Here is a 22,478-nt window from a genome sequence, read left to right as displayed (position 1 = left end):
TTTTCACCTGATCATCGAACGTCGTATACTCGTCCCAAATTGTTACTCAATTTTATTGCGCTAGGTTTCACGATAACGTCACACTATCGTTATCGTGACACAACATCGATACTAGGACGATGTGCAAACTACCATCGAATCATAGCAACGCTCCAAGTAACTTGCACACCGTATAATTTATTCTCAGACATCTGATCTGAGGGTTTATTATATAACATATGCGCGAGTTTTAAGTGGAAATATTTCATTTTCATAAAATCACGGAGCAAGAAGGTAAACACAAAGGTAACGGAGGATTAACTGATGAAGGAAACGAAGAACAGGTGGAGAGCCGAAAATCCTTCTGAAAAGAGGTTACTCAGAGGATTTCTCAATTACCAGAGTGGAATGTGTGATGAACTGAAGAACAGAGACGCTAGCAGGACGAACGAGCGACCGAGCCGAAAGTAGAGGAGTGACAAGCAGCCCGACGGGATTTTAAGCTCAAGACGTCACGGGAGTTTAGTGAAACGGTTAAAGGAGCGACCTAACGAGAAGTCCCTTTGTCCCAAAGGATAACCTTCCTCTCCATTAACTGGTCCACGCGATAAAGTCCCTGATGTATCAAGGAATCCCCAAAGAACAAATTAGGCAAATCCTATTTCAGATCGAATTTCCCCACTACGCTAATTGTAGAAACATTATGATCACGGCGTTATACAGAGTGTAACAGAATTCTCGATACAAACGAGGACGAGGCGATTCTTCGTACAAAGACAAAGCAAAATTGTAAACTTTTTTTGTACGATGTTTATATAACTTATTTTATAGTAGAGAACTATAAATAGAATACAAATCTATTTGCTTATTAGTAAGACAATACAAGTTTATTCTAAGATTTTAATTTGCTTTTGTATCATGAAATCCATTGTACTCCGTACATTCTTACGATGAATAATTTATATATGTATACGTATCTTATCTTTCTCTTTAAAACGATCTTGAATCAATATATTGAATGGAACTGAATGTACTATAAATGGAAAGAAGCTTATTTGCATTTTTCAATGAAATATAATTTTTACCTTTAATTTAAATTTAAGTTCATTTAGAACACTATAAGTAACTCTTACTATATGAAATTTTAAATTTCTATTAATTAAATAGTTGTTACAAAACACTTGTAATTATTACACTTTTTAAGTGCAAACAATGTATTAACATTTCTTTATGGGATCGGACAGTGATACGAATTTTGCTGAAGAGACGTTTAACGATTCTTTTCTCTAACTGTTTTATATGATATGGCCTTCGAACGTATCAGAATAATCCAAAGAAAGAATTAGGCAAGCTTGGCGCAAATGCTAAGAGATTATAGTGGAGTATGAAACCATCTGATATGAAGCACCATTTGTCTCCTATTCCAACTTCAAATCTCACGTAGTTTCTATTCTTATCTCTTATTAATTCTATTATTTATTTCATTTATTTACTTTTACTTTCCCTCTTCCATTTTCACATTTCCTTTAGTTTCTTAACATTCGATATACAACAGTTTATAAATATCCTTTAAATTTATATTCTCCTTGCTTCTCCTGCATTTGTTACATTTTTTTACAATATCTCTCCCTTTCCTCCCCCTTTCCTTCTTTTTCCTCTGTACATATACATTGGCTCGCGAAAGTATTCCTATACTTGTCATTCACGAACATATTACGTTATGCTATACGAAACATTTTAAGATTTCATTAGCACTATAAGTAAGTTATAATACATATAATTATTAAGATTCTGGTAATGTATACAGAAGTTACAAAAGTCCCAATGTTCGGTGGGATCATCCTCAACACGTTTATGTGTTTAAGGCGACCCACACCGTAGGTGTTAGAAGAAGTAGGGAATAAAGTAATTCACACCGTATACTAATTTTTTATTACATATAAGTTTGCAGTAAATATCTTGCAACTCTAACGTACATCTTCAAATTTTCCCATTATAATCATGGCAGTTGCATTCTCATTATACTATTGACCAAATACCAAAATGTTTTATCACAATTTTCTACGCTAAGTGTGCAACCACTTCTATGGGCTACTGTATACACGTTCATACGTATGTCTATTTTCGCGCAACATGTGCGTGTGATTAAAGATTGTTCGCTAGTACGGAAATCCGGTATTTTCATAGCAGCAGCATCTTGCTTTTGGGCAAAAGGAGGACAGAAGAGGCCATTATATCTTCCGCACGAATAAACGTAGGTATCCATCTAGGCGTTTCCTAGAGACCCAGGAAAAGCACGAAAGAAAGAAGACGTGGAATTAATTTTGATGCTGTCAGTTCTCTACCCCATTTCCTTCGAAGCTGAGTTATAATTTAGCATCATACCGAGTGCTAAGCGAGTGGATAAGACCGATGAAAGTGCAAATCGGAATGTAGTATTTTAAACTGACCTGGATTTTCTGTTTCACTGATAGGAAGAATATTTCGTTTGCTACTTTTAGAGTTTCTGAATGATCGATATTTAAATGAGTAAAATGTTATAATCAGGTTGTGAAGAACCAATGTGTCAAAAAGTGGAGCAAAGATTTACACAAGGCTAGATTTAATTCTTTAATCAAAGCTATTTAAATATTGACAATTCAATTTTGATGGAAGAAATGTCCGTAGCGAATAATACTTCTTCGATATATTTCTTTCCTACACATGTAATCCTATTGTTAAACTTGTAAACACTGATCGATCAAATTCGATAACTCTAAATTCTGTCGGTCAAACACTTTCTCTTCCTTTTTTTTAAATAAATAAAAACTTGTGTTATTTTGTTGCTATTTAATTTATGTCATATCAGATTTCCTTTCTCATCTGTTCCAAGAAGATATATATGTCTGCTTCCAAAATATAATCGAGTTTGATCGAAATCTTCCCCTATTTTGTTGTGGTATTACGAGAATGAGATGATCAGCTTGACTCAAATCCGATAGAACATGGGTACGAAATTAATTAACGAGAGGAAGTTAGAAAATAAAAGTAAGCTTCGAGAAGCGATAAAATTATAATATCGTGGAAAGAACTTTCAATAAGTCGCGGAAATCTTGTAACGTCAATGTCACAACGCGTTAAGGCTGTTATACACGGAGCAGCAAAGATATCAGACAATATAAATACTAAGTAAAAAATTGTTTGCTCCATTTACATTGACATTATCGAACACTTTTATTTCTGCCAATAAAATACTTTTTACTTTCCCATTGTCTTACTTTTACCGATAAATAAACATTTTTAGGATCCATATTGGATAAATTAATCTCCCCATATGTTTTATATTTATGCAATTCCTATTAACTTTTTATGTTTTTTATATTTTTTATATTTTTTTTATATTTTACTTTTTTATATTTTATATTTTATTTTTTATATTTTTATATTTCGAAGACAAGATGATATCTCCTTTTTGTTAATACAAATTTAGTGATGTTATACGTGTCCATGAAGAGTAATGAATTTTTAACAAACTAATCGATTCGGAAAATATACAGAAAAATGGGAAAATTGAGAATGCCTGCTCGATGCATTCTGTATCTTCTTATCACCGTGTATGTTACGCGTAATTCACAAAACGTGTTCGAGCAATTTGAATGATTCTGTAACAGTAACAAGACTGGCGCATCAATCACAGTGCGAGTTAAAATTAGGCGCGCAAAACCAATGGCTACTATAAATTCATAAACGTCGCTTTGAATGAGATGAATTTCGGTAACAGCGGTTAGAAGCATCAACGAAGCGGGAGAAAAATTTTGCTCGGCCGGAACCGTTTTATAGTGTCGTATACGCAAGCTACGACGGAAATTCGTGAAATTGGTTTCGCGATGATACCGTCGTTACCAACACTGTAATAAAACGGTGGTGGCCGACAGTAGCAGGCTCGACGCGACACGAGACGACGAGATGCTGCTAAAATTTCAGAGACGACATAACCCAAATCAGTCAGTACTGCAATTGCGACAATGCCGATGGCTGTGAGTCGCGGAAGGAGGACGACAGACAGCCATGCTTGACGACAGAAATAAAGAAGAGAAAAACGAAAAGGAAAGGAACGTGAAAAGGCAACCAAACGTTATATCGGACGAGCGAGAGAGAACAGGCGGAGAAAAAGAGAACACTCCGGGCGAAACATCACGTTCGACCTCACATCGAACCAGAAAATTGTACGATGCGCAAAACAGACTCGAACCAATTTTTTTTCCTTCTTCCTTCTACCTCTTATCTCTCTTTCTTTTTCTATCTCGTCCCAAATGCAAGCCCTTTCTCGCTTCTCCAGTGGCAGCCTAGCGGAACTAGCGAGCTTCAAAACGAAAATCTATGCAATCACGGTTATCGCTGTTTGCTCACCCTTACCGGAATTCAGAATCGAAAAATTGCACTGGGGATCAAAGAGCCACTTTGATCGACGAAATAGATAAGTGCGCGATCCCTTTATGCATCGTTAATAAATTTTGGATCCTCGACACGAGAAATCGAGGAAATCGCCCGGTGGAAACTTTAACTCGAATATTATGATTTTCAAACGTCGTTATCGAAAGCGGTACTAACAAATTCCATTACACGGACATATTTGTATAAAGCGATTTGAACGCCAACGGATACAATCGCGATCATTTTAACTTTTCTAGGTTTATTCTCGATAAAATCCTGTAAGACGATCTGGTACATGTAGAAAGATATAACGTAATCGCATACTCCTAGTCATAATTTATGATGGCAATCTGCCAGCAACATTCCATTTATAGCACTTTATTTATATTTACATTCCTGTTGTTTAATTTAGCCATGGCCCCTTATGGAACGCCTAAGAGCTCATTGTAAATAAATAAATATCCACGCATAAAATTATAACAAGAAGCGAGCGTTAATGATATTAACAAATTTGAACTATTCTAGATTCTAATTTTATTTCATTACATCGTACGGTACTTAACCAAATCACAATCGAATATCGCGTTAGTATAATACAGAAAGCTTTTTACGATCCATAATTTCGTAAAAAATAAGAAAAAGATCCATTTGTAATTACGTAATAAGAATATTCAGTCTTCGTATCTTTAATTCTTAACGAACTCATGTTTACTTAAGTACATTGTTATTAACGACGAAACGAGATATTCTAAGTTATCTTCTTAAGAATTAAAATGGTGATCATCGAAGTTAGTAGTTCCCTTCGGCACTAACACATAGACGTAGATATTTTTATCATTCCTGAAAGCAGAGCTAGAAATATTCATCCTCCGGAGAGTTCGATTGATCGGTTATACGTTTCCGAATGTTTCCAAGTGTATGAGAATAGCAACTTCGCTAATCTTGAGAGATAATAAGCGAGGTGAGAAGACCAGAACTACGCTAGAACTTCTTCCGCAGAAAAATTCGCTGTGAGATAATCCAGCACGAAAGTGGTAATGGAGCAACCGCATAACGTCCTTGTTGAAGATATTGTTGGTTATTTAATAATTACCTCGTATCATCTAACCTAATTAAGATGCATTTAACCTGAATATTCTAATACGGCCCATGGATGGCATTGCATACATAGTTTACTTATAATTTGTCAACGCTAGCAATCTCAATTATAAAGTTAGTAGTCTCATTACTTTTGAAATAGGCGGCGTATAGTTAGTTTAATACGTTACATACTCGACATATTACACGTTATATGTATACTGTGTACGATATACACACGCAGGATGTCGTAGTACCGGTAGTATAACCGAGCGTAGATGGATTCCTTGTGAAAAAATAAATCGAAAGTGTAGAATAACGATTATTTGTTTACAGCTTGGGTCTTGAGAAAATGAAGCTCGAAAATTGGTCGCGTGCTTCCTTTGCACTTGTCGCGCTTTAACCGCGCTATAAGCAATGCTATTAGATTGCCTTGTACCTGTATTTACAATCGAGTAAGCGATGTCACGCTTGATCTTGGTGAAACAGTGATCTGAACTGCAAAATTGAATCTTTTTTATGGGATTGTACCAAAGAATTTGTGTATGCCAAGAGTATAGAAATCGTGAACAATTAATAGACGTAGAAATAATAAATTCTTCCCGACTTCACACTGACTATCCACGAATTTAAACAGAAACCGGGAAGAATTAATTTTTGCATCTAATGTACGTCAAAAGATTATACAGGGCATTTGAGCAAGTGCGAATTCAAAATTCATTGGCAACAATTTCGTGATCTCGTGACTTGACGAGCAACAACTCTTTCGCGATAAAATGTTTTATAATATTGTCAAAATAGTAACGTAGAGTACGATCGGTTAAATCGAAATTGTGGCAAGTGATCGAAAAATGTTCAAACTGGATTTTCTCGAAAACGAAGCCGCAAATAAGAAATCGCTAATCTTTATTTTCGATTTATTTCCACCTATGTCCGTTTGTATCGGGTCGCAAAAATTGCAATTGAATTTCGAAGATCAAATACAAACCGTTTTTTATAATACAATAAAATTAATCCTTCCTACATACAGTGTGTCCGTTTTATCCGAAAGCACGCAAGTATCCCGAAAACTATGGACGATATAACAAAAAGTTTACAGCAAATGTACAATTTCGATGGGGACATATGCCGATATTTATTTCACCTTGCAATAACCTCGAAAAGCTTGGTGAAAGGAAAGCTTGGCGGTTATATTATTAAATGGGAACCACACATATTTCCGTTCCATATTCTTGTGGACATCGAAATATATTCAAAACACTTCTCACTTGTATTTTTGCATAAATCACTGTCGAGATATGGAATCTCAAACTTGATATACCGCGATTCTGCTGACATTGGCGTGATCCAACGTACGCCACGGTCAGGTTGCTCGGTCAGACTTTGTAATTCATCGTGAGGCACTGAAAATAGCCGATTGCGTCTATACGTGTGCTTGTATTAACTACTATTCCCAAAACGATTAGTCGCTTGTCCTTCTATACGTTTGGAAAAGAAATTTTCCATTCTTCTAAAAAATTAATATCCCTATAGTAATTTTTTTACAAAAAATACGAGTAGTGTTTTGAAAATGTTTTCACGTCTATTAGAAAAATATGGAATGAAAAAGTTATAGTTCCCATCTAAAAACATAACCGTGACCTTTACAAGGGCTTTTCAAGAGTATTGCAAAATATTGTAAAATAAATATCGGCATATGTCCCCTTCGAAATCCTACAACATTTGTTTTAAACATAGTTTTCGAGATATTTCCGTGTTTCCAAGATAAAACGGATACATTATGTACATAGTATAGATTACAGTATTGTTATTATTACAGTACAGAAAGTAATTCTTTCTGTCGTAAATAAACGTACAAAATTAATATTTAACTGTATTGGTTGATATATCGTTTACGATCATAAATACGAGGGTAAATAGAAAAATAAAATTGCACAAAATATAACAAAGGCTACTGTATCGTTATCGCAACGAAGATAACAATTGTTTTTAATTCTCCCGCTTTCCGGATTGACACTATCGATCGGAAGGAAATTGAACAGCCCTATAAACCTTAATTACAATAACTTCTGCTAAAATAAAACGCTCTTTGTGCGCTTACCGTTGCACGTAATTACTTTTGTCCACTGCATATTTTTCTACGTGCACCTCGACGTAGAATTTCATAAACAAATTTTGACTATAAAGACTTCATACATTGTTCTCTTGCCACTATGTATTTCGTATGCATTTAAATAATCGAATTCATTAATTTTCTTTCACAATTTCCAATATTTAGCTTCATTTATCGAAAACTGAAAACAATTTATAGCGATATATGTAACAGCAGTACTGTAAAATGGTAAAAAAGAAAAAATTACGCGATTACTTATTTTTCTATTTAAGTAACTGGAACGCAAGTGTATGGTCGAACAGCGTAAATAAAATTCATTTTTTCAAATTACAATTTAATTGTAGCAATGTATTAAACATTTCTGCTTTATTCTATTACGCTTTTCGAAACGAATTAGTAACTTTAATTGCTCAGTGTGAAAATGCTCCAATCGAACCAAAGACTTCACAAGTCGGTAAAACATTTATGTTGTGCATTTAAGTATATAATATGCATGGTACGATTACAGCTACATTTCACAAAAATACAATACAATAATATTGATAGTTCTCTGTGTTAATTTTAGTTAATTTGTTTGCCAGATTTAGAGAAACGTGCCGATCTGGGCGACACGAGTGATTACTGAAGTGAACTAGTTTCAAAACTAGCGGATTCTTCTGGCTTTCTATTAATTGTTTCGCGTGACAGTCGCTCAATTCAGTCATTTTTCGTTTTATTATAAATATCATTAAACGTATCATGAATTATTACATGTAACGCACAGAGTCTCTAACTGGAAATGTTCTAGGGCTTCAAATTAGTCGTCATAACTTCCATTTGCATTCTACATCTCCAAATAAGTTTAAAAGTAATTTTTTATGCAAAATTTGCTAGTATTAACTCAGTGACGATTTAACATTTAGTTAAATAAAAAACATATATCGCTTCGCGTACAATCAAATTAACATACTTCGACTTGTCTTTGTTTACTCAAGTATCCCGTTTGTTGAGCCACATCGTCATTTTTATGTACCTCCTGAAGCGTACTACGAGAAGTAGCTATACATGTTTGATAATGCAATATCAATAATATAAATAAGGCAAAGAATCAGAATATATGCAGTTTCATATAGAGTTGTTGAATTGATTTAACAAGCTGATATTATTGATTTAGTATTTTCCAATTGATTTCCAGTTTCTTAACACATAAAGAATATCATATGTTAATCTTCTTCAAATTCAATATTCATAATGAGATATTACTGTTTCTTCCTCATATTTGTGTAGCTGCTGCAATATTGATGTTTTATTATATCGCAGTGCAATTAGTGCAAGTTAAAAGTGTTCCACTCCAAGAATAATTTTTCAGCGAAGTTAGTGAAAGGTTAACAGGTGAATATGAAATCACCCTGTAAGCTACTTTATTAAATTTATTAGGGAATATCATATCAGAAACTTTTAATTCATTGGAAAAGTAATCGATACATAACACACCATCAAATATGAATATTGTAAATATTGAAACCACCTTTAATCAAACTACCGTTACTCGAATATTTTACTATTCATGGCGAGAGATAATGTAAAAAGAGCTATTAACAGTAACAAATTACACCAAATTTATGATACAAATGAAACATCTGATATTTCTAAAAGCCCGAAAATCGGCAGAAATGTAGGACAACTTAAATAGCATTTGAAGCTTCTGGCGTCCGACATTTAAACGAAGAAAGGAACCCATGAAATAATAAATTTTTTAATCATCGTTCGTTGATTGAGCATACACAGAAACTATGGTAACTGGAAAATCCCTGTTCTTTTGTAAACTTCGTATATTTGCTGAGAATCTCAATGATAGAAGTATTGGGTACTTTCTCTTTTTACTTTCCGGATCTCCACGGAAAAAATATCCGTTAGAAGCTAATCTGTGAATTTTTATTTTTCTTCACATCTGAAAACGAATTTGATTTCTCCAAATAATTTTATGCAAAAAGGAAAAAGCAAAAGAAGGCAGCGTTATTCACAGACCGCATTGTCGTCGCTATACAAAATTTCGATTTTCTTGTTAAGTGAAAGGCTCTACGGAACTTTCATTTTATACTCCAACTCGCTGGCGTTTCTGCTTTCTTCGCATATACAAATTTGATTCGCAAGGATATTTGTCTATTCAGGACAGGATGTTGAATTGTCTCGTTCATTCAAACAATATTTGAATTTATGCAATGCATATAAATGTTAAAATAGCAAGACGAGATCATCCTCAGTGAGAGTATCGTCTTTGACGGTCTTTGTATCATAATTGTATCTAGCATAACGTCGTGTAAAGCTATTTCTCGAGAATTCGGGGGCGTATCAACTATAGTTGAAATTGGCAACGATGTAATTAACATACTACCATTGTCTACTTCGTTTACTTATACCATTTTACTAACTGGATTTCGCTACTTATGACTTATAAAGGATAATATACAAATGAACGTGAATGACGACAAATGAACATAGTTATGACAGAAGAATTTAATTTAAAGATTAAAATTTCTAGCAATTTCATTCCACAATTTTACGCGTTTAGCTTTCACTCGAACGATTTTCCACTTTCACACAATTTTGTAGGAAGATAGTATCTACGTGTAAAGACACGTTTTGATGCTGAAAAAAAGAAAGCAAAAATCATTTGTCTAATACTTATACCGAGATCCTCTACAAATCTGTAAAGTTAAAAAGAGAGACTGAAATTCCCGGGTTACTGAAGTTCTCTTGTTAAGCGATCATACAGGGTGCCGAATGATCAGAAACGCTCCTGAAAATTCAAAAAACTCGCTGAAATTGATGATATATTTCCTGACTTAGTTAAATTTCAACACAAAGGAGTACCACTAAAGACGAATGAATAAAATATAAAGGACGAGACAGTTAGAAAGAAAAAGAATTTTCTCTGGACTTATGAAAAGAATTTGTCGCTGAACTTTAAAATTAGAACTTTACCAGGCTTCTTCTGTGGACTTTAAAAACTTTCTGAATATTAACAAACTTTGTTATAACTTTGGACCTTACAACTTCGAATCGCAATCGGCTTGATATTATCAAATCGTGTGCTGACAAATACGTTCGTTTTCTTTGACATATTCTCGATATGTTCTGTAACGTTTAAATACGAGTAGTAACCGAGCAACACGGGAGTCATAAAAGTATAATTTCATTAACGAGAAAGCACAATACGCGTGTGTAAGTTGATTTTTACGGATATCCTATTTCTACGTAAAAATTTAAACCTGTCGTTCGAAACTATCTACATAAAATTAATTTTCTTCAAAGAGTCTGATGATGATGAGGTTGTACAGTAATAAAACAGAGTACAAAAGTTATGATAATGTTGAAGTACCACAGTACTTTGAGCATTTTGGGTTGTAGAAAAAAGAGCGAGACACGCACGTAATACGGAGATAAAAATTTAATTTTATCTAATAACGCCGAGTAAAAATATTGTATAACTCGGCCACGCCACGAATTTAATGTAAATCCTTAATCAAATCAGAGTCAATTTAATTTGATTCTACCGTTTTATTAATTCTACCATTAATGGTTCTGCTCTTTTTTCCAAAACGTACGAAGATTAACATCACGGAAGTAAATCTATCAACGAAAAATCTACTTAATTCTCTTCTTCCTATTAGCGCGAATGAACGTTTCCATTGTATTATCGAAATGCTTTTCTTAAATGCTTCTCACGAGACTTCTTGGAATGTAAATCGAATTTAAATCTAATTTCAGTTCTTTATACCCGCGTAAAATGTTTGGTATATGGAAGAAGATAATTAACACTATAATGTGCTATTAAAGTTTCATTTCTAGAATTGGAGAAAAAGTTAGCGTTTCGGCTGAAAGTAATTTGAATACTTCAAGAAAATAATTGTCAAGAGATAGTAAAAAATCAAGCGAGACTCGTAATTATTTTTTCTGGCGTTTCTTCTTTTTCCATTTTTCTCTACATTCGTTTTCTTATCGCGTCGTATTCCGCCGTCAAGTCGTTAAACCTATAAATTAAAGCACAGACTCCCTACGAACTAATTTATCAGACAATGTATTTTCTGCGACTAATCTATCTTTTAGAATTTGTAAATGTAATTGCTGTGCTCCGGTCAACGCTTGTAGCGTTGGAGTCATCGTCCGTCAGGAACGTATTCCCCAGTCTCACGAAAAACACGACAAGCTTTTCTTTAGAGATCCTCTGTATTGGAGGATTTAGGTGGGCACAGTAAACAGAAGATTCATAGTGTTTTAAATTAAACTTTATCATCCCATAACAATACATATGTTCCGCTTGGACATTGTGTTGCGTACATGCAGATACGTTGAACATTACAACCTCTATACCCATTGTCCCTTATTTTGCCTCAGAAATATTTCCTTTAACCTGTTAAATATCGTTCTTTTTATCGACTATGTAAAACTATTTCTTATTTAACGCCTTAACTTTTCCAACTATTTGGTTAACTAGCACCTGAACTTTTTCAACTATATAGAAAGGATACAGAGATTGGAAGCTTTTTCGTATTATCAGAATCGCTATCAAAAATAGTGATTTAGTAGATAACACATGTATTTGTTCTTGGTTTATGGGATCTATAATTAAAGTTAATGTACGTATATCTCTTTTTGAGGATATTGCGTAATTGGTAGGAGGATCGCTCTCAGATACACCATTTCCTATGGAAATGTTAGACAGATTTGAGTTCTTATCGTTAATGACAAAGTGCAAGACCATTTCGTACGATAGAAATTGTTATCTACCGTACCATACGTATGTGTAGTAATGTTTCTACTTATAATATTAGTACATTTTTGTATTAATCAATTTCTGCTTCTTCATCTAAAATCAACGAAAAATAACGATAAAAATGTACAAATTCGACTATATTTTATATTCATTAACTTCTTGTTCAACAGCCAAAGATTCATCCGCTCAATAGTCATCTAAATTCTGCTGAACGATGTGTGCCGTCTAGAATGACACTACATAAATTACGTATGATGCAGTGCTTTCAAGATTTTAATTATCATTCAACGTTTATTCATATTTTTTTATGTTGTTCGTCAAGGTAAAATATTCTCAGCTTCTCAGGAGTTCTCGAAAGTTGAGACTTTAGGATATTTAAACGTCGACAAGATTCAAATAACACCGAGTCGAAACTCCATGACGATTGATTTAATCGAAAACTTGCCGGCGAAGGCATTGAATTCCCAATACCGGTCGTACCAGCGGTACCATTACTAATGAATCATTTCCAACTTTGGACACAACGGCAGTTGGAACATAGACGAACGTTCCAGTTACCACTGCCGATCGTACAGTTTCACTGGCAAAAAAAAATATGATCGATCGTGGCACAGTCCACGCTGTGCTTGGAACGACGAAAATAAATTTGGCAAACGATCCATTTCCCCCGAGAAACGTGGAAATTCATATCGGTGGTTTGCGCGTTTAAGTTTTCTTAATAACAACAATCGAAACTTTTTACGTTTCGTCAATTTTCCACACGTTATATCCATTTCTCTAATATCTTCTGCTACGATTTACCGTTAAATTTCAATCGCTGCATTCCAATGCTGCAAAATATGACATTGTTTCCTAAACAAATTTTCATTCGTCAAAATATCATTAAACGTCAATTAATATTATCATATCAAATAATCAGTATAAAATGAAACCGAGTTTTTTGATCACTGACTCAGTATAATTTCTTTAAATCACGTTTATTCTTCTATTATCGTTTAAACCCGCTGAATTTATATTATAACGCTATTCTTTGTTACGAACTTTTTGAATATTCCACTAGTACTTCAAAGAGAATACATGCCGCGCACTATGCGTATTCAACGGGCGTATTCCTATACGATACTCTTGGCTCGCAAAACTTTGTGGACATGACTTCCAATGAAACGGTTTATAACACTTCATTACGAAACTTTATTGTAATACTTCATTTCATTGAACACATATTTAATACGGCCCGACATATACATATGGTAGTAACAACTATTACGTTTCAGGAGTTCATTTCATTTATCTTTTGGTTGGATTTTATTTCTCTTTCAGTCAGAACTTCGTAAAATCACAGATTATACACATTTGTCTCGCTATGGATTGCTTTCTAAAGGAAATCAATGGCAACTATAAGCAAACAACATCTCTTTGCTTTTAATATCATCCTACGTATTCAAATTTTTAATCTTGAGAGACTTCTCTTTCGTCGTGATATTAGATTGACCGTTTCCTTTCAACGTCACTCGTCTTATTTATATCTTTATTTCTTTTATCCTAACTGTCTATATCCTTTATTTTTGAGTACTTCGTCTTTCGTTGTTTATTTTTGCACACATTTCTCTTTAATATTAAATTTCATTTTCTTCTTCTTGTAGGCTTTACATTAACGAATTCGCGATTAAAGCTTTTCGAGTTTGGTTCAGGCCAAAAAATAGACAAAGCGAATAGGAGTAGGCGAGAGAGTAGAAATTTCGTCGCGCAAAGTTAACAACGCATGAGAGTGATCATTTACATTGGAAATAATAGAATTTGTATTCTCCATCGATTAAAAACGTACAGTTCAAAATAATTTGATCGGGTTTGTACCCAGACCCGTTCTAATCGGGGAAATCTAAACAATTTGTTGCAACACGTTCTATCGAGAGAAAATAATTCATATATATATGTTACTACATTGTTCGTCGGCTGCCAGCAGAGGAGACGCGATGTCTTTGTTCTCCTATCCAGCTTCAGCCACTGTATTTATTTCGCTAACCAGAGTTGAGCTCAAAAAACAACGGTACTTCGCTTCAACTATCTCCGAGAATTGTGAACAGAGGGGCGTAACGGAATCGCTATTAACGAGCCTTTTTCAGCTGATATTAACGAAGCATTGTTGTATTTTAAAGCCCATATCTTTAGCGTAAATCGTATGTGGCGGTAGAAAAATGTACAAAAAAAAAAAAAAGAAAAAAATAAGAAATAAAAACATAATATCTTCAGTTGCAAACATTTTCGACCGATTGCGGAAGGAATGTCGAAAGTTTGATTTGTTACCAGTTGCAAGGAAAATCGCTCAATTGCACAGGCAGATCAGCTATCACGTAAAGTAATTTATCGTCGCATATCTAATCGTTCTTGTGTCGTTAAATGTTACATTCGAATCAGCTCGGATCGAAAAGTAGCATTTCCTATATAGCATAAAAAGCTTTCATCTGCTTAAAAGCACAGCATACAAATGGGGATAAAAATCAGACCGATGTCAACGTATTTACATTATCATACGTAGTTTAAATATAAATTCGTTCACATATCCATAACAGCAACGAGTATCGATACACTGCTGCGCGTTGTCTGCACAGAGATGAGATTCTCGGCATAAATGTTTTGCCGATCAGAAGATGATTACATGCTGCTCATACATGTGGCTAACGATGTGGTTATTCACAGGTAACGTATTGCCTTCCGTGTGACAGATAACGAAAAATTAATAGAGTTATGTCGTCCAATGTCAATATGTTAGGTGTGCGGTAAACAGCATCCACGCGTGAGCAATTGGACATCTAAACGTCGCCGGTCTGATGCAGTACTGTTAAATGGATGTTAGCCTTAAATCTTCTAGCAAACGCTCTAACAAACACCATGACTCATGCATGCCTAGTCAATTTCGCTGTCCTTCCCTACATCATCCTTCTCTGCATCGCTCTTCTCTATCGCGCTACTGTATTTGCTCATGACAGTTCCCTCGATTCGACGCCTTTCTTCTCTCACAATTTCCCTTCAATTTTCCACGATTCTGTAATTAAATGCTTTTCCGAGTAATTAATATTCGTATCTCGTTGTCTTCTCTGCAAATTTTCAACATTCATCAACCTTCGACATATATCGCCGAATACATGGTATATACCTTTTACACATACGTCAACAAAACAACATATCACTATTCAATACAATGTTAGACAATCGTTCTGCCAATTTTATACTATCGCAACGTTTGATTATAACGATTACAACGCCTTCGTGTAGTAGTTATTCACGATACGATATCTTGGCAACGTGATTTTGTGAAACATATATTTTGGATGCGTATTACGTCTCTACTCTCGTTATAATTTACTTTCACGAAACAATATAAAAGTATAGTAGCATATTGCTTTTAAAAGAAGCGCTCGATCGAAGATGCGTTCTAAAATTTGGATGATATAACACGATAACGTCTTAGGTTACACTTTTCCAGGTATTGTTGTGCTGATCTTACAATGTATTGTTTCATTTGGAAATATAGAAGCGTAGCATAGTATTATAGAATACATCCATATCATAATGATATTATTCGAACGAAATTATTTAACAGAAATATTAGAAATTGTACGTAATTCTACTTCGCGTATTATGCACAGATTTAGCCTTGAAAGGTGAACAAAGTCAGGTAGTGCGAGATTATGCGAATTGCTTCGAATGCCAGGAGTAAATTTGGGAGCGGATAGAGTTTCACTGGCAAAGGTGGAAAGTTCGTAGCCTCGAGGCTTGCTGGAAATTTTCCTTCTCCCTCTAAAGTGTAAAATAACTTCCACGTATAAGTAACTAATTTACATCGTCTTGGCGAAACATAATAATATTATTTAATAGGAGATTGAAATAAATGCAGGAAAGGGAGAGCGAAGAAATATAAAAAGTATAGCGCGTTTAAAAAGTAGGCAGGGAAATATATTTATAAATATAAAGCGATAGAAGAATTACCAAATACATTAGACGCGTGACGAACATTTGAAACTGGTAATAGTACAATAATTTTTAATTAAATGTAAACAAATTTCAATTAAATTGTATCGATATATTGCATCTCTGGCTTGAATCTACCATATTAAAAACTGCAACATCTTATTATTTCAATTATTTCATATTGCCGCGATATAGAAAATATTACAGTAATTCGTTTCTTATTGCGTTGACAATAGGATTTAAAAGTATGTTCGTCACGAAGTTCAATGAAATTACCTCGACGGAATTAATAAACCTGGTTTCTATCGAAGTGTACAGAATGCGCGTTATCTTTAACATGCAATTCCCTGGACAAGGTTCCTTGTATGTAGGCGAACCGTAATACCGAGCGATATTAAATTTCTTCATCAAGCTTCTCATTAAGTAGTCAGCCTCAATTCACTAACCGATTCGGTATTGTAAAAGAAAACGTTTCAACTTAATAAAACAATAAACAATGAAATTTCGGATATTTCTAAAAAAACTAAAGCACGTAATTTATATTAAAAAAGGGAAGTTATGGAAGGAACCAGTGAAGAAAAGGATTTACATACATACGACGAAAAAAGGAACCTATATTACGGTAAATTATACTTGCAACATACACTGGTTCGCGAAGATATTCGTACTAGAAAACTTTTACGTATACACATGAGACATAAAACATTTTGAAATTCCATTAGCACCAGTACCATTATACTAGTAATGACACGCGATTATCGTGACTATATTCGTAAAACTTGAAAAGAATCTACAAATGCATACACGTAGAAGTTGCAAGATATTTGTGGAAGCACACACTTGGCGAACATCGTCGAAGTATTTGAACAGTCAATTGTTCGTTATATTAACGAGCCACGATATTTAGTGAAATACTTTTGGCACCAATTGTATGCTTCAGATTATTATTCATGTTGTATAATAATTTTTCTTCACGTGTATGTTTGCGATGAATGGCTTAATTTTAATCATGTCGTAATTTCTACATATACATTTTCAAACTGTACTATTGTAATCGCGATAGCCGTATCCCGTTACGGTATTAACAAAATATCAGAAAATTTCGTACGATGTACATTATATGTTCATAAAAATTTTCTTTGGCGAGTGTTCGAATACTTTCGTGAACCACTGTACGTCGAAGGCATTTAAGACTTTGGCACGTTAAATTCTTCTGCGTTCAAATTTTCAACTCTTACGCGTACATGCCTAAAACACGCGATTTGTACCGTAAAAGAAAAACACAGCTTCGTACCAAGTATCTAATCTTGCGACAGAAGTAAATTCGACAATTTAGGAGTTTGCTCGTAAGATCTGGAAAATTCATGCTATCGGTCGGCACCGAAGTTTTCTTAATAACGAATCCCGAATTCCGACCGTTTCACGAAGTAGGTCGCATTGCATGCGATTTCCTGTAGTTGCGTTTCGTGTGTTCTCGCCTTTTCTATTTTCTAAACTCTCTCCCTTCGCTCCTTTCCCTATACACACTTGCCGCTGCTCTAAGTAGCCTCTGCAACGTAGCAAGGTAAACCGCGCGCCGTCTTACGATACAACTTGTTCCCATATGCAAACTACGTACATGTGCAAAAACACGGCGGAAAGTTACCCTATGGCGAGGCGACTAGAGAAAAAATGCATACCGCGCGCATGTGGACAGAACTGTGCGAAAGGTGAATGAAAAGAGGCTTATCTGTGTGTGCAACGACTGTATCAGGTGTGTTTTAGGTTTATGCGTGATTCGGAAGCTTGTTTATTAAGAATGTTTTACAATTGTTTGGTATAATTGCTGTTACCGATAATTTGATATAATTAAATCACTATTTCCGATTTTTCGTGTAGAAAAACAGGTTCTGATGTAACAAAATAGGAGCAAACGAGCTTCGTCAGTTTATCCACGTTGCCTGATTGCTATATTACATATATTACATAAAGAAGATCTACTTTTCCTCTACGCAATAATCATGACGTGATATGATGTTTGAATGAATTTTTTAATGTTTTTTTACATAGTAGCTATTTGTTTTATATGTTAATGTGCAGTAATGGTAAACATATATCAGATAAATCGGAATATACAGTATATATAAGGAGATTTATGTAAATGGGAAATAATTGTAATTAGGAAAAAGTATTAGGGAGAAATATTAAGAATGCTCGTTCCAAAGCGATTAAGCGACGCAATTTTCTTGGATGCATAATTATAGCTATTCCTCTTTCCGCATCCGTTTCAAGCGGTAACATTCTCAAGTTATGTGTTCCAACTTATATGTGCTATCTACCTGTACCTATGTAGCTCTCCGATTGGAGAAATAGATAAAGAATGAGAAATAAACAAACATAAGTCTCGCGAGGTTATGAAGTTCAGAAATCGAATAAATAGAAGATATGGCCAATCACATCTTTCTAGTGGGAATTTGAACTGTCACTAAGAACTTTGTTATAGAACTTCAACTCGTCTTCGCAACGATAAAGCTTAATTTTCTACAAAAGTTTTCTTGACAACCTGACAAGCCAACTTCTATTATCTGCATCTCCGCACGCGTGCATGCTAAACATGGGAAATGTGAGTATGCGAATGAGTAGGAAAAGAATATCTATACTTTTGCCAAACATTACATATAATTATATTTATATATATATAATTATATATACTGTAATATCACTCATTCGAAAGAGAATTATTCATAACGTTCTCCTTTAGTATCTCTATCTTCGGTTATTGTTTGTTTATTGATTAATCGTAGAGTGCACACGTGAACAAAAGTCACATCAGTGCGCACGCCAGGTCTGTCAGGCTTATTGCCCCCTCCTCCTCAATTTAATTATTATTCTATCAGTAATCATCCAGACTGAAAGATATATTTTTTATTACTTAATGTTAACAGTTCAAAGTATTTTAGTAAAAAAGGGTAGTTAAAGAAAATGTGTATTTTATAACATGAAACATACAGCATATACCCGTCAGGCCCAACGTGTGTTCTGTGGGGTTGATAATCTCGTGAAAGATTTCAACAAAATGCACAAATTTAATTATAAGCGAAAGCATTTTTAGTTAACTGTTACAACAATCACTCGTGGTTACTCTTTACGTTGTTTGGAAAATATCAATGCATATCGTAGGCAGAATGCAACGAATGTTGCTTACCGGATACGTTTAAAACAAAACGGATAAGAGGGTGAGAACGGAATGATACAGAAATAAAGGAAAAAGAAAGAGGGAGGGAAGGGAGACGCTAAAACTTGAGGAAATACGGTAAGCAGTGGCACATGGCACGTCTTGTTTCTGTGGTAAAAAGTGTAGCGGCTGTGAAATGACTTTTTGCCCGTGGGCTCGAAACGGTGAAGGGTTGAACGATCGCCTCCAGGCAGTACATTTTGGATCTTTTTTGGCGTAAGTTGACCTTACTTGTTAGAAGCGAAAGTTTGGATCGTTCGTTAAGATGAACGCTTTACGTACTGTGGATTACGACACTTGCCGTTCGTAATTTTCTACTCTTTCTTCCCTCTTACTTCAGTTTGCTCTTAATTAACCACGATCTTCGTGTTTTTCTATCTGACGAAATTTTTCGTACTTCTCTCTTACTTCCTTCTCGTCTACGCTACACACGTTATATCGAAATCATGATTTTCCTTAGATAAACTTGATCCTCTTTATAATATTTTCTTCAATGTTGGCAAAGATTCAATATATCAATAATATCGTGCTTACTTTCTTCTTGATTTTCCATTATTTCTACCAATATCATACATAGGGAACACGAGATTTCCGATTATGATACTTGTCTAACGTGTAAAAGTAGCAGGTAGTTAAACGAACGTTTAGGTTGATGAAATGCCTGTAGAACAACAATTGCCGATATCCTGTCGATCGAAGGTACTTGTCATGAGGTATGCAAGTATAAATAGGGATTTTTGGCGCGGTTTCTCTTACGAAGCCATCGAAAAACTGTCGAACTAGTTGAGTAGCGATAGACATTTACCGATGGCCTGTCAAAAATTCATTTTCGCGCTTTTCACCTGTCAATACGCGTTACTGTATGCATTCCATGCGCGTTCTCATTCACAAATCATATGGTAGGTACGTTGACTTCCTGTTGCAAACGAAACTGCTCTATTCCTACTAAACTAGTCTCTCTATTGTATATAAAAAGTTGACGATCTGCTACTTTGAAAAGCACATTGCGTGATTCGCTCGTTCGTCTACAATTAAATGTTGCTGACATTTGCGTGTAAAGTATTCGGGTTAGTTGATTTTGTCATGAAGATCTGAGGTGTATATATATATATATACGACGTACGATACATAAATACCCGCTTTTAACCACGAAGACATATCTGGGCCGTTAATTTCTATTTAGTGCTTATTCTTGTGCCTTGTCTTGTCTTGTTTTATTACATAAATTTACATGCTTATCGACTTATGCGTTGTTTCAAAGTTCCATCGTCACATTATCGAAACATTATACGTGTCATCGAGGAGTCACATAGCATATAAATCGATGTTTCGCGAATGATTAACGATTAATTGAAAGTTCGACGACGTTCGTTACTACCAACGTTTCATTACGATTATCGATCTATATCGATTAACCCGCAGCGAGCAACGTACGTGGCAAACGGGGCAATAATCGATTTCTTATCGATAAACCATTTACTCTGTTCGTCCGATCGCGCTTTCTTTCTCCAACAAAAAACAATAACAGAGAAAGGGCTAACGAGTAAAGGTTGGAAAGAAAGAGAAAATTATGTAATATTCCTGTACACATGATACGTGACACCGGCGAGGCAAAGAAAAGAATAGTTGGCAAATATTTTTACCTTGATGAAGGCCAGAACGATCAACATTGTGTCCATTGACGTGTCCCATGCCGTCGATTCCGATAAACGTCAAAAGAGACGTTAACGAAGCGATCATCGAGATCGTCCTCGAAGCTTTAACGGCACGAGCTGCTGGCATTCCTGCTTGCCGGTTCTTTCTCGACGAAAATCGTAGATCGTGTCAGTGAAACGCTGCTAAACCTCAGATATAGGAGAATACAAAGACGTATCGTGATGCAACCGTTCTATTAATCGTATCACTTTGTTTCGCAAATCGGTCCTCGATTAGCGCACCTGGTGCCGCTCGGAGCGCCTTCTGCGTGCGAGGCACGTGCTCCGAGCAGTTCCCGGCCGAACGACTCCGCTCATCTCCGCGTTCTTTCTTCTTCTCGGCTTGTTTTTCTCTCGGCCACGGGTCCAATAATATGTTCGTAGATCCACAGATCGCAACGTTAATGATCACACTAATAGTATTTGTCTAGAAACGCAAGCACTGAGGGTAATGTTTCAAGAATAAATGGAGACGCATTGAATTGTCATCGAATAAATTATTCTTGCACAGATGTTAACCGTGAAGCTTGTAAATATTCAAAGTTAACACTGACACTGAACGATACGTTTACTCGTCGTATATCGATAAGGAAGAGGGTCCACGACAAGCTCTCCTTCCCGAGGCTGGTCCTGGTCCCTCTGTCCCGGGCCGTAGACTGTCTGCTACCTGGAAATCCTCGGTGTACGGAGTATGCTCCTGCCTCCACCTCCACCTCCACCTCCACCGTCCACCTACAACCCCTCCTCCGAAGGCACCACTTCCACCCACCGCCACTCGCCGCCGATAAACTTCCTACGGGCACCCTCTGACATACACCCCCTCGCTTCCCTACTCTCTGCCGCCTGCAGCCCGCACCAGGAACCGTCTACCGGCTAGCGCCTGCGCCGACCAAACTGTGCCCTGATGCCCGGGCACTGCTGCTGCCACTGCTGCTACCTCTGCTGCTTTCTCGTACCTTCACAAATCTCTCCTCCTCCACCTCTCAACTCCCGTTACCACTCTCTTGCCCCTCAACCCCGTTTGCGCGCTTCCTTTTCTCTATCAGTCCATCTCTCCTTGTCGCTTTTTCCGGGCTTTCCTATCCCCCGCTACACCGACTTCTCTTTCTTGGTTTCTTCGTTCCTTCGTTCCTTCTATTTCCCCGTTTCCGTCTCTAACCGTGGATATTTCTGCTTTTCGCCCTTGCCGGGTTTTCAGCTTTCTTCTTCTTCAGAAGTTCTACGGCTGGGAACCGTTCCCTGTTCTTCGTTTCTTCTCGAACA

The 22,478-nt window shown here is 35.7% G+C and overlaps 1 protein-coding gene across 1 annotated transcript in view; it reads right to left on the bottom strand.

The window, feature by feature from the left end:
• Positions 1-21,893, bottom strand: part of LOC122571493 (lachesin-like) — a 92,538-nt gene extending 70,645 nt beyond the window's left edge. Inside the window, exon 1 of the mRNA XM_043735307.1 lies at positions 21,165-21,893. Coding sequence (XP_043591242.1) covers positions 21,165-21,303 — 139 coding nt within the window. The 5' untranslated portion in view covers positions 21,304-21,893. The remainder of the gene's footprint in view (positions 1-21,164) is intronic.
• Between the last annotated feature and the right edge of the window lie 585 nt (positions 21,894-22,478).

This window comes from Bombus pyrosoma, linkage group LG10, assembly GCF_014825855.1.
Source record: "Bombus pyrosoma isolate SC7728 linkage group LG10, ASM1482585v1, whole genome shotgun sequence".
Classification (NCBI taxonomy): domain Eukaryota; kingdom Metazoa; phylum Arthropoda; class Insecta; order Hymenoptera; family Apidae; genus Bombus; species Bombus pyrosoma.
The sequence above is the reverse complement of the archived record's forward strand: the minus strand, read 5'-3'. Positions and strand labels throughout refer to the sequence as shown.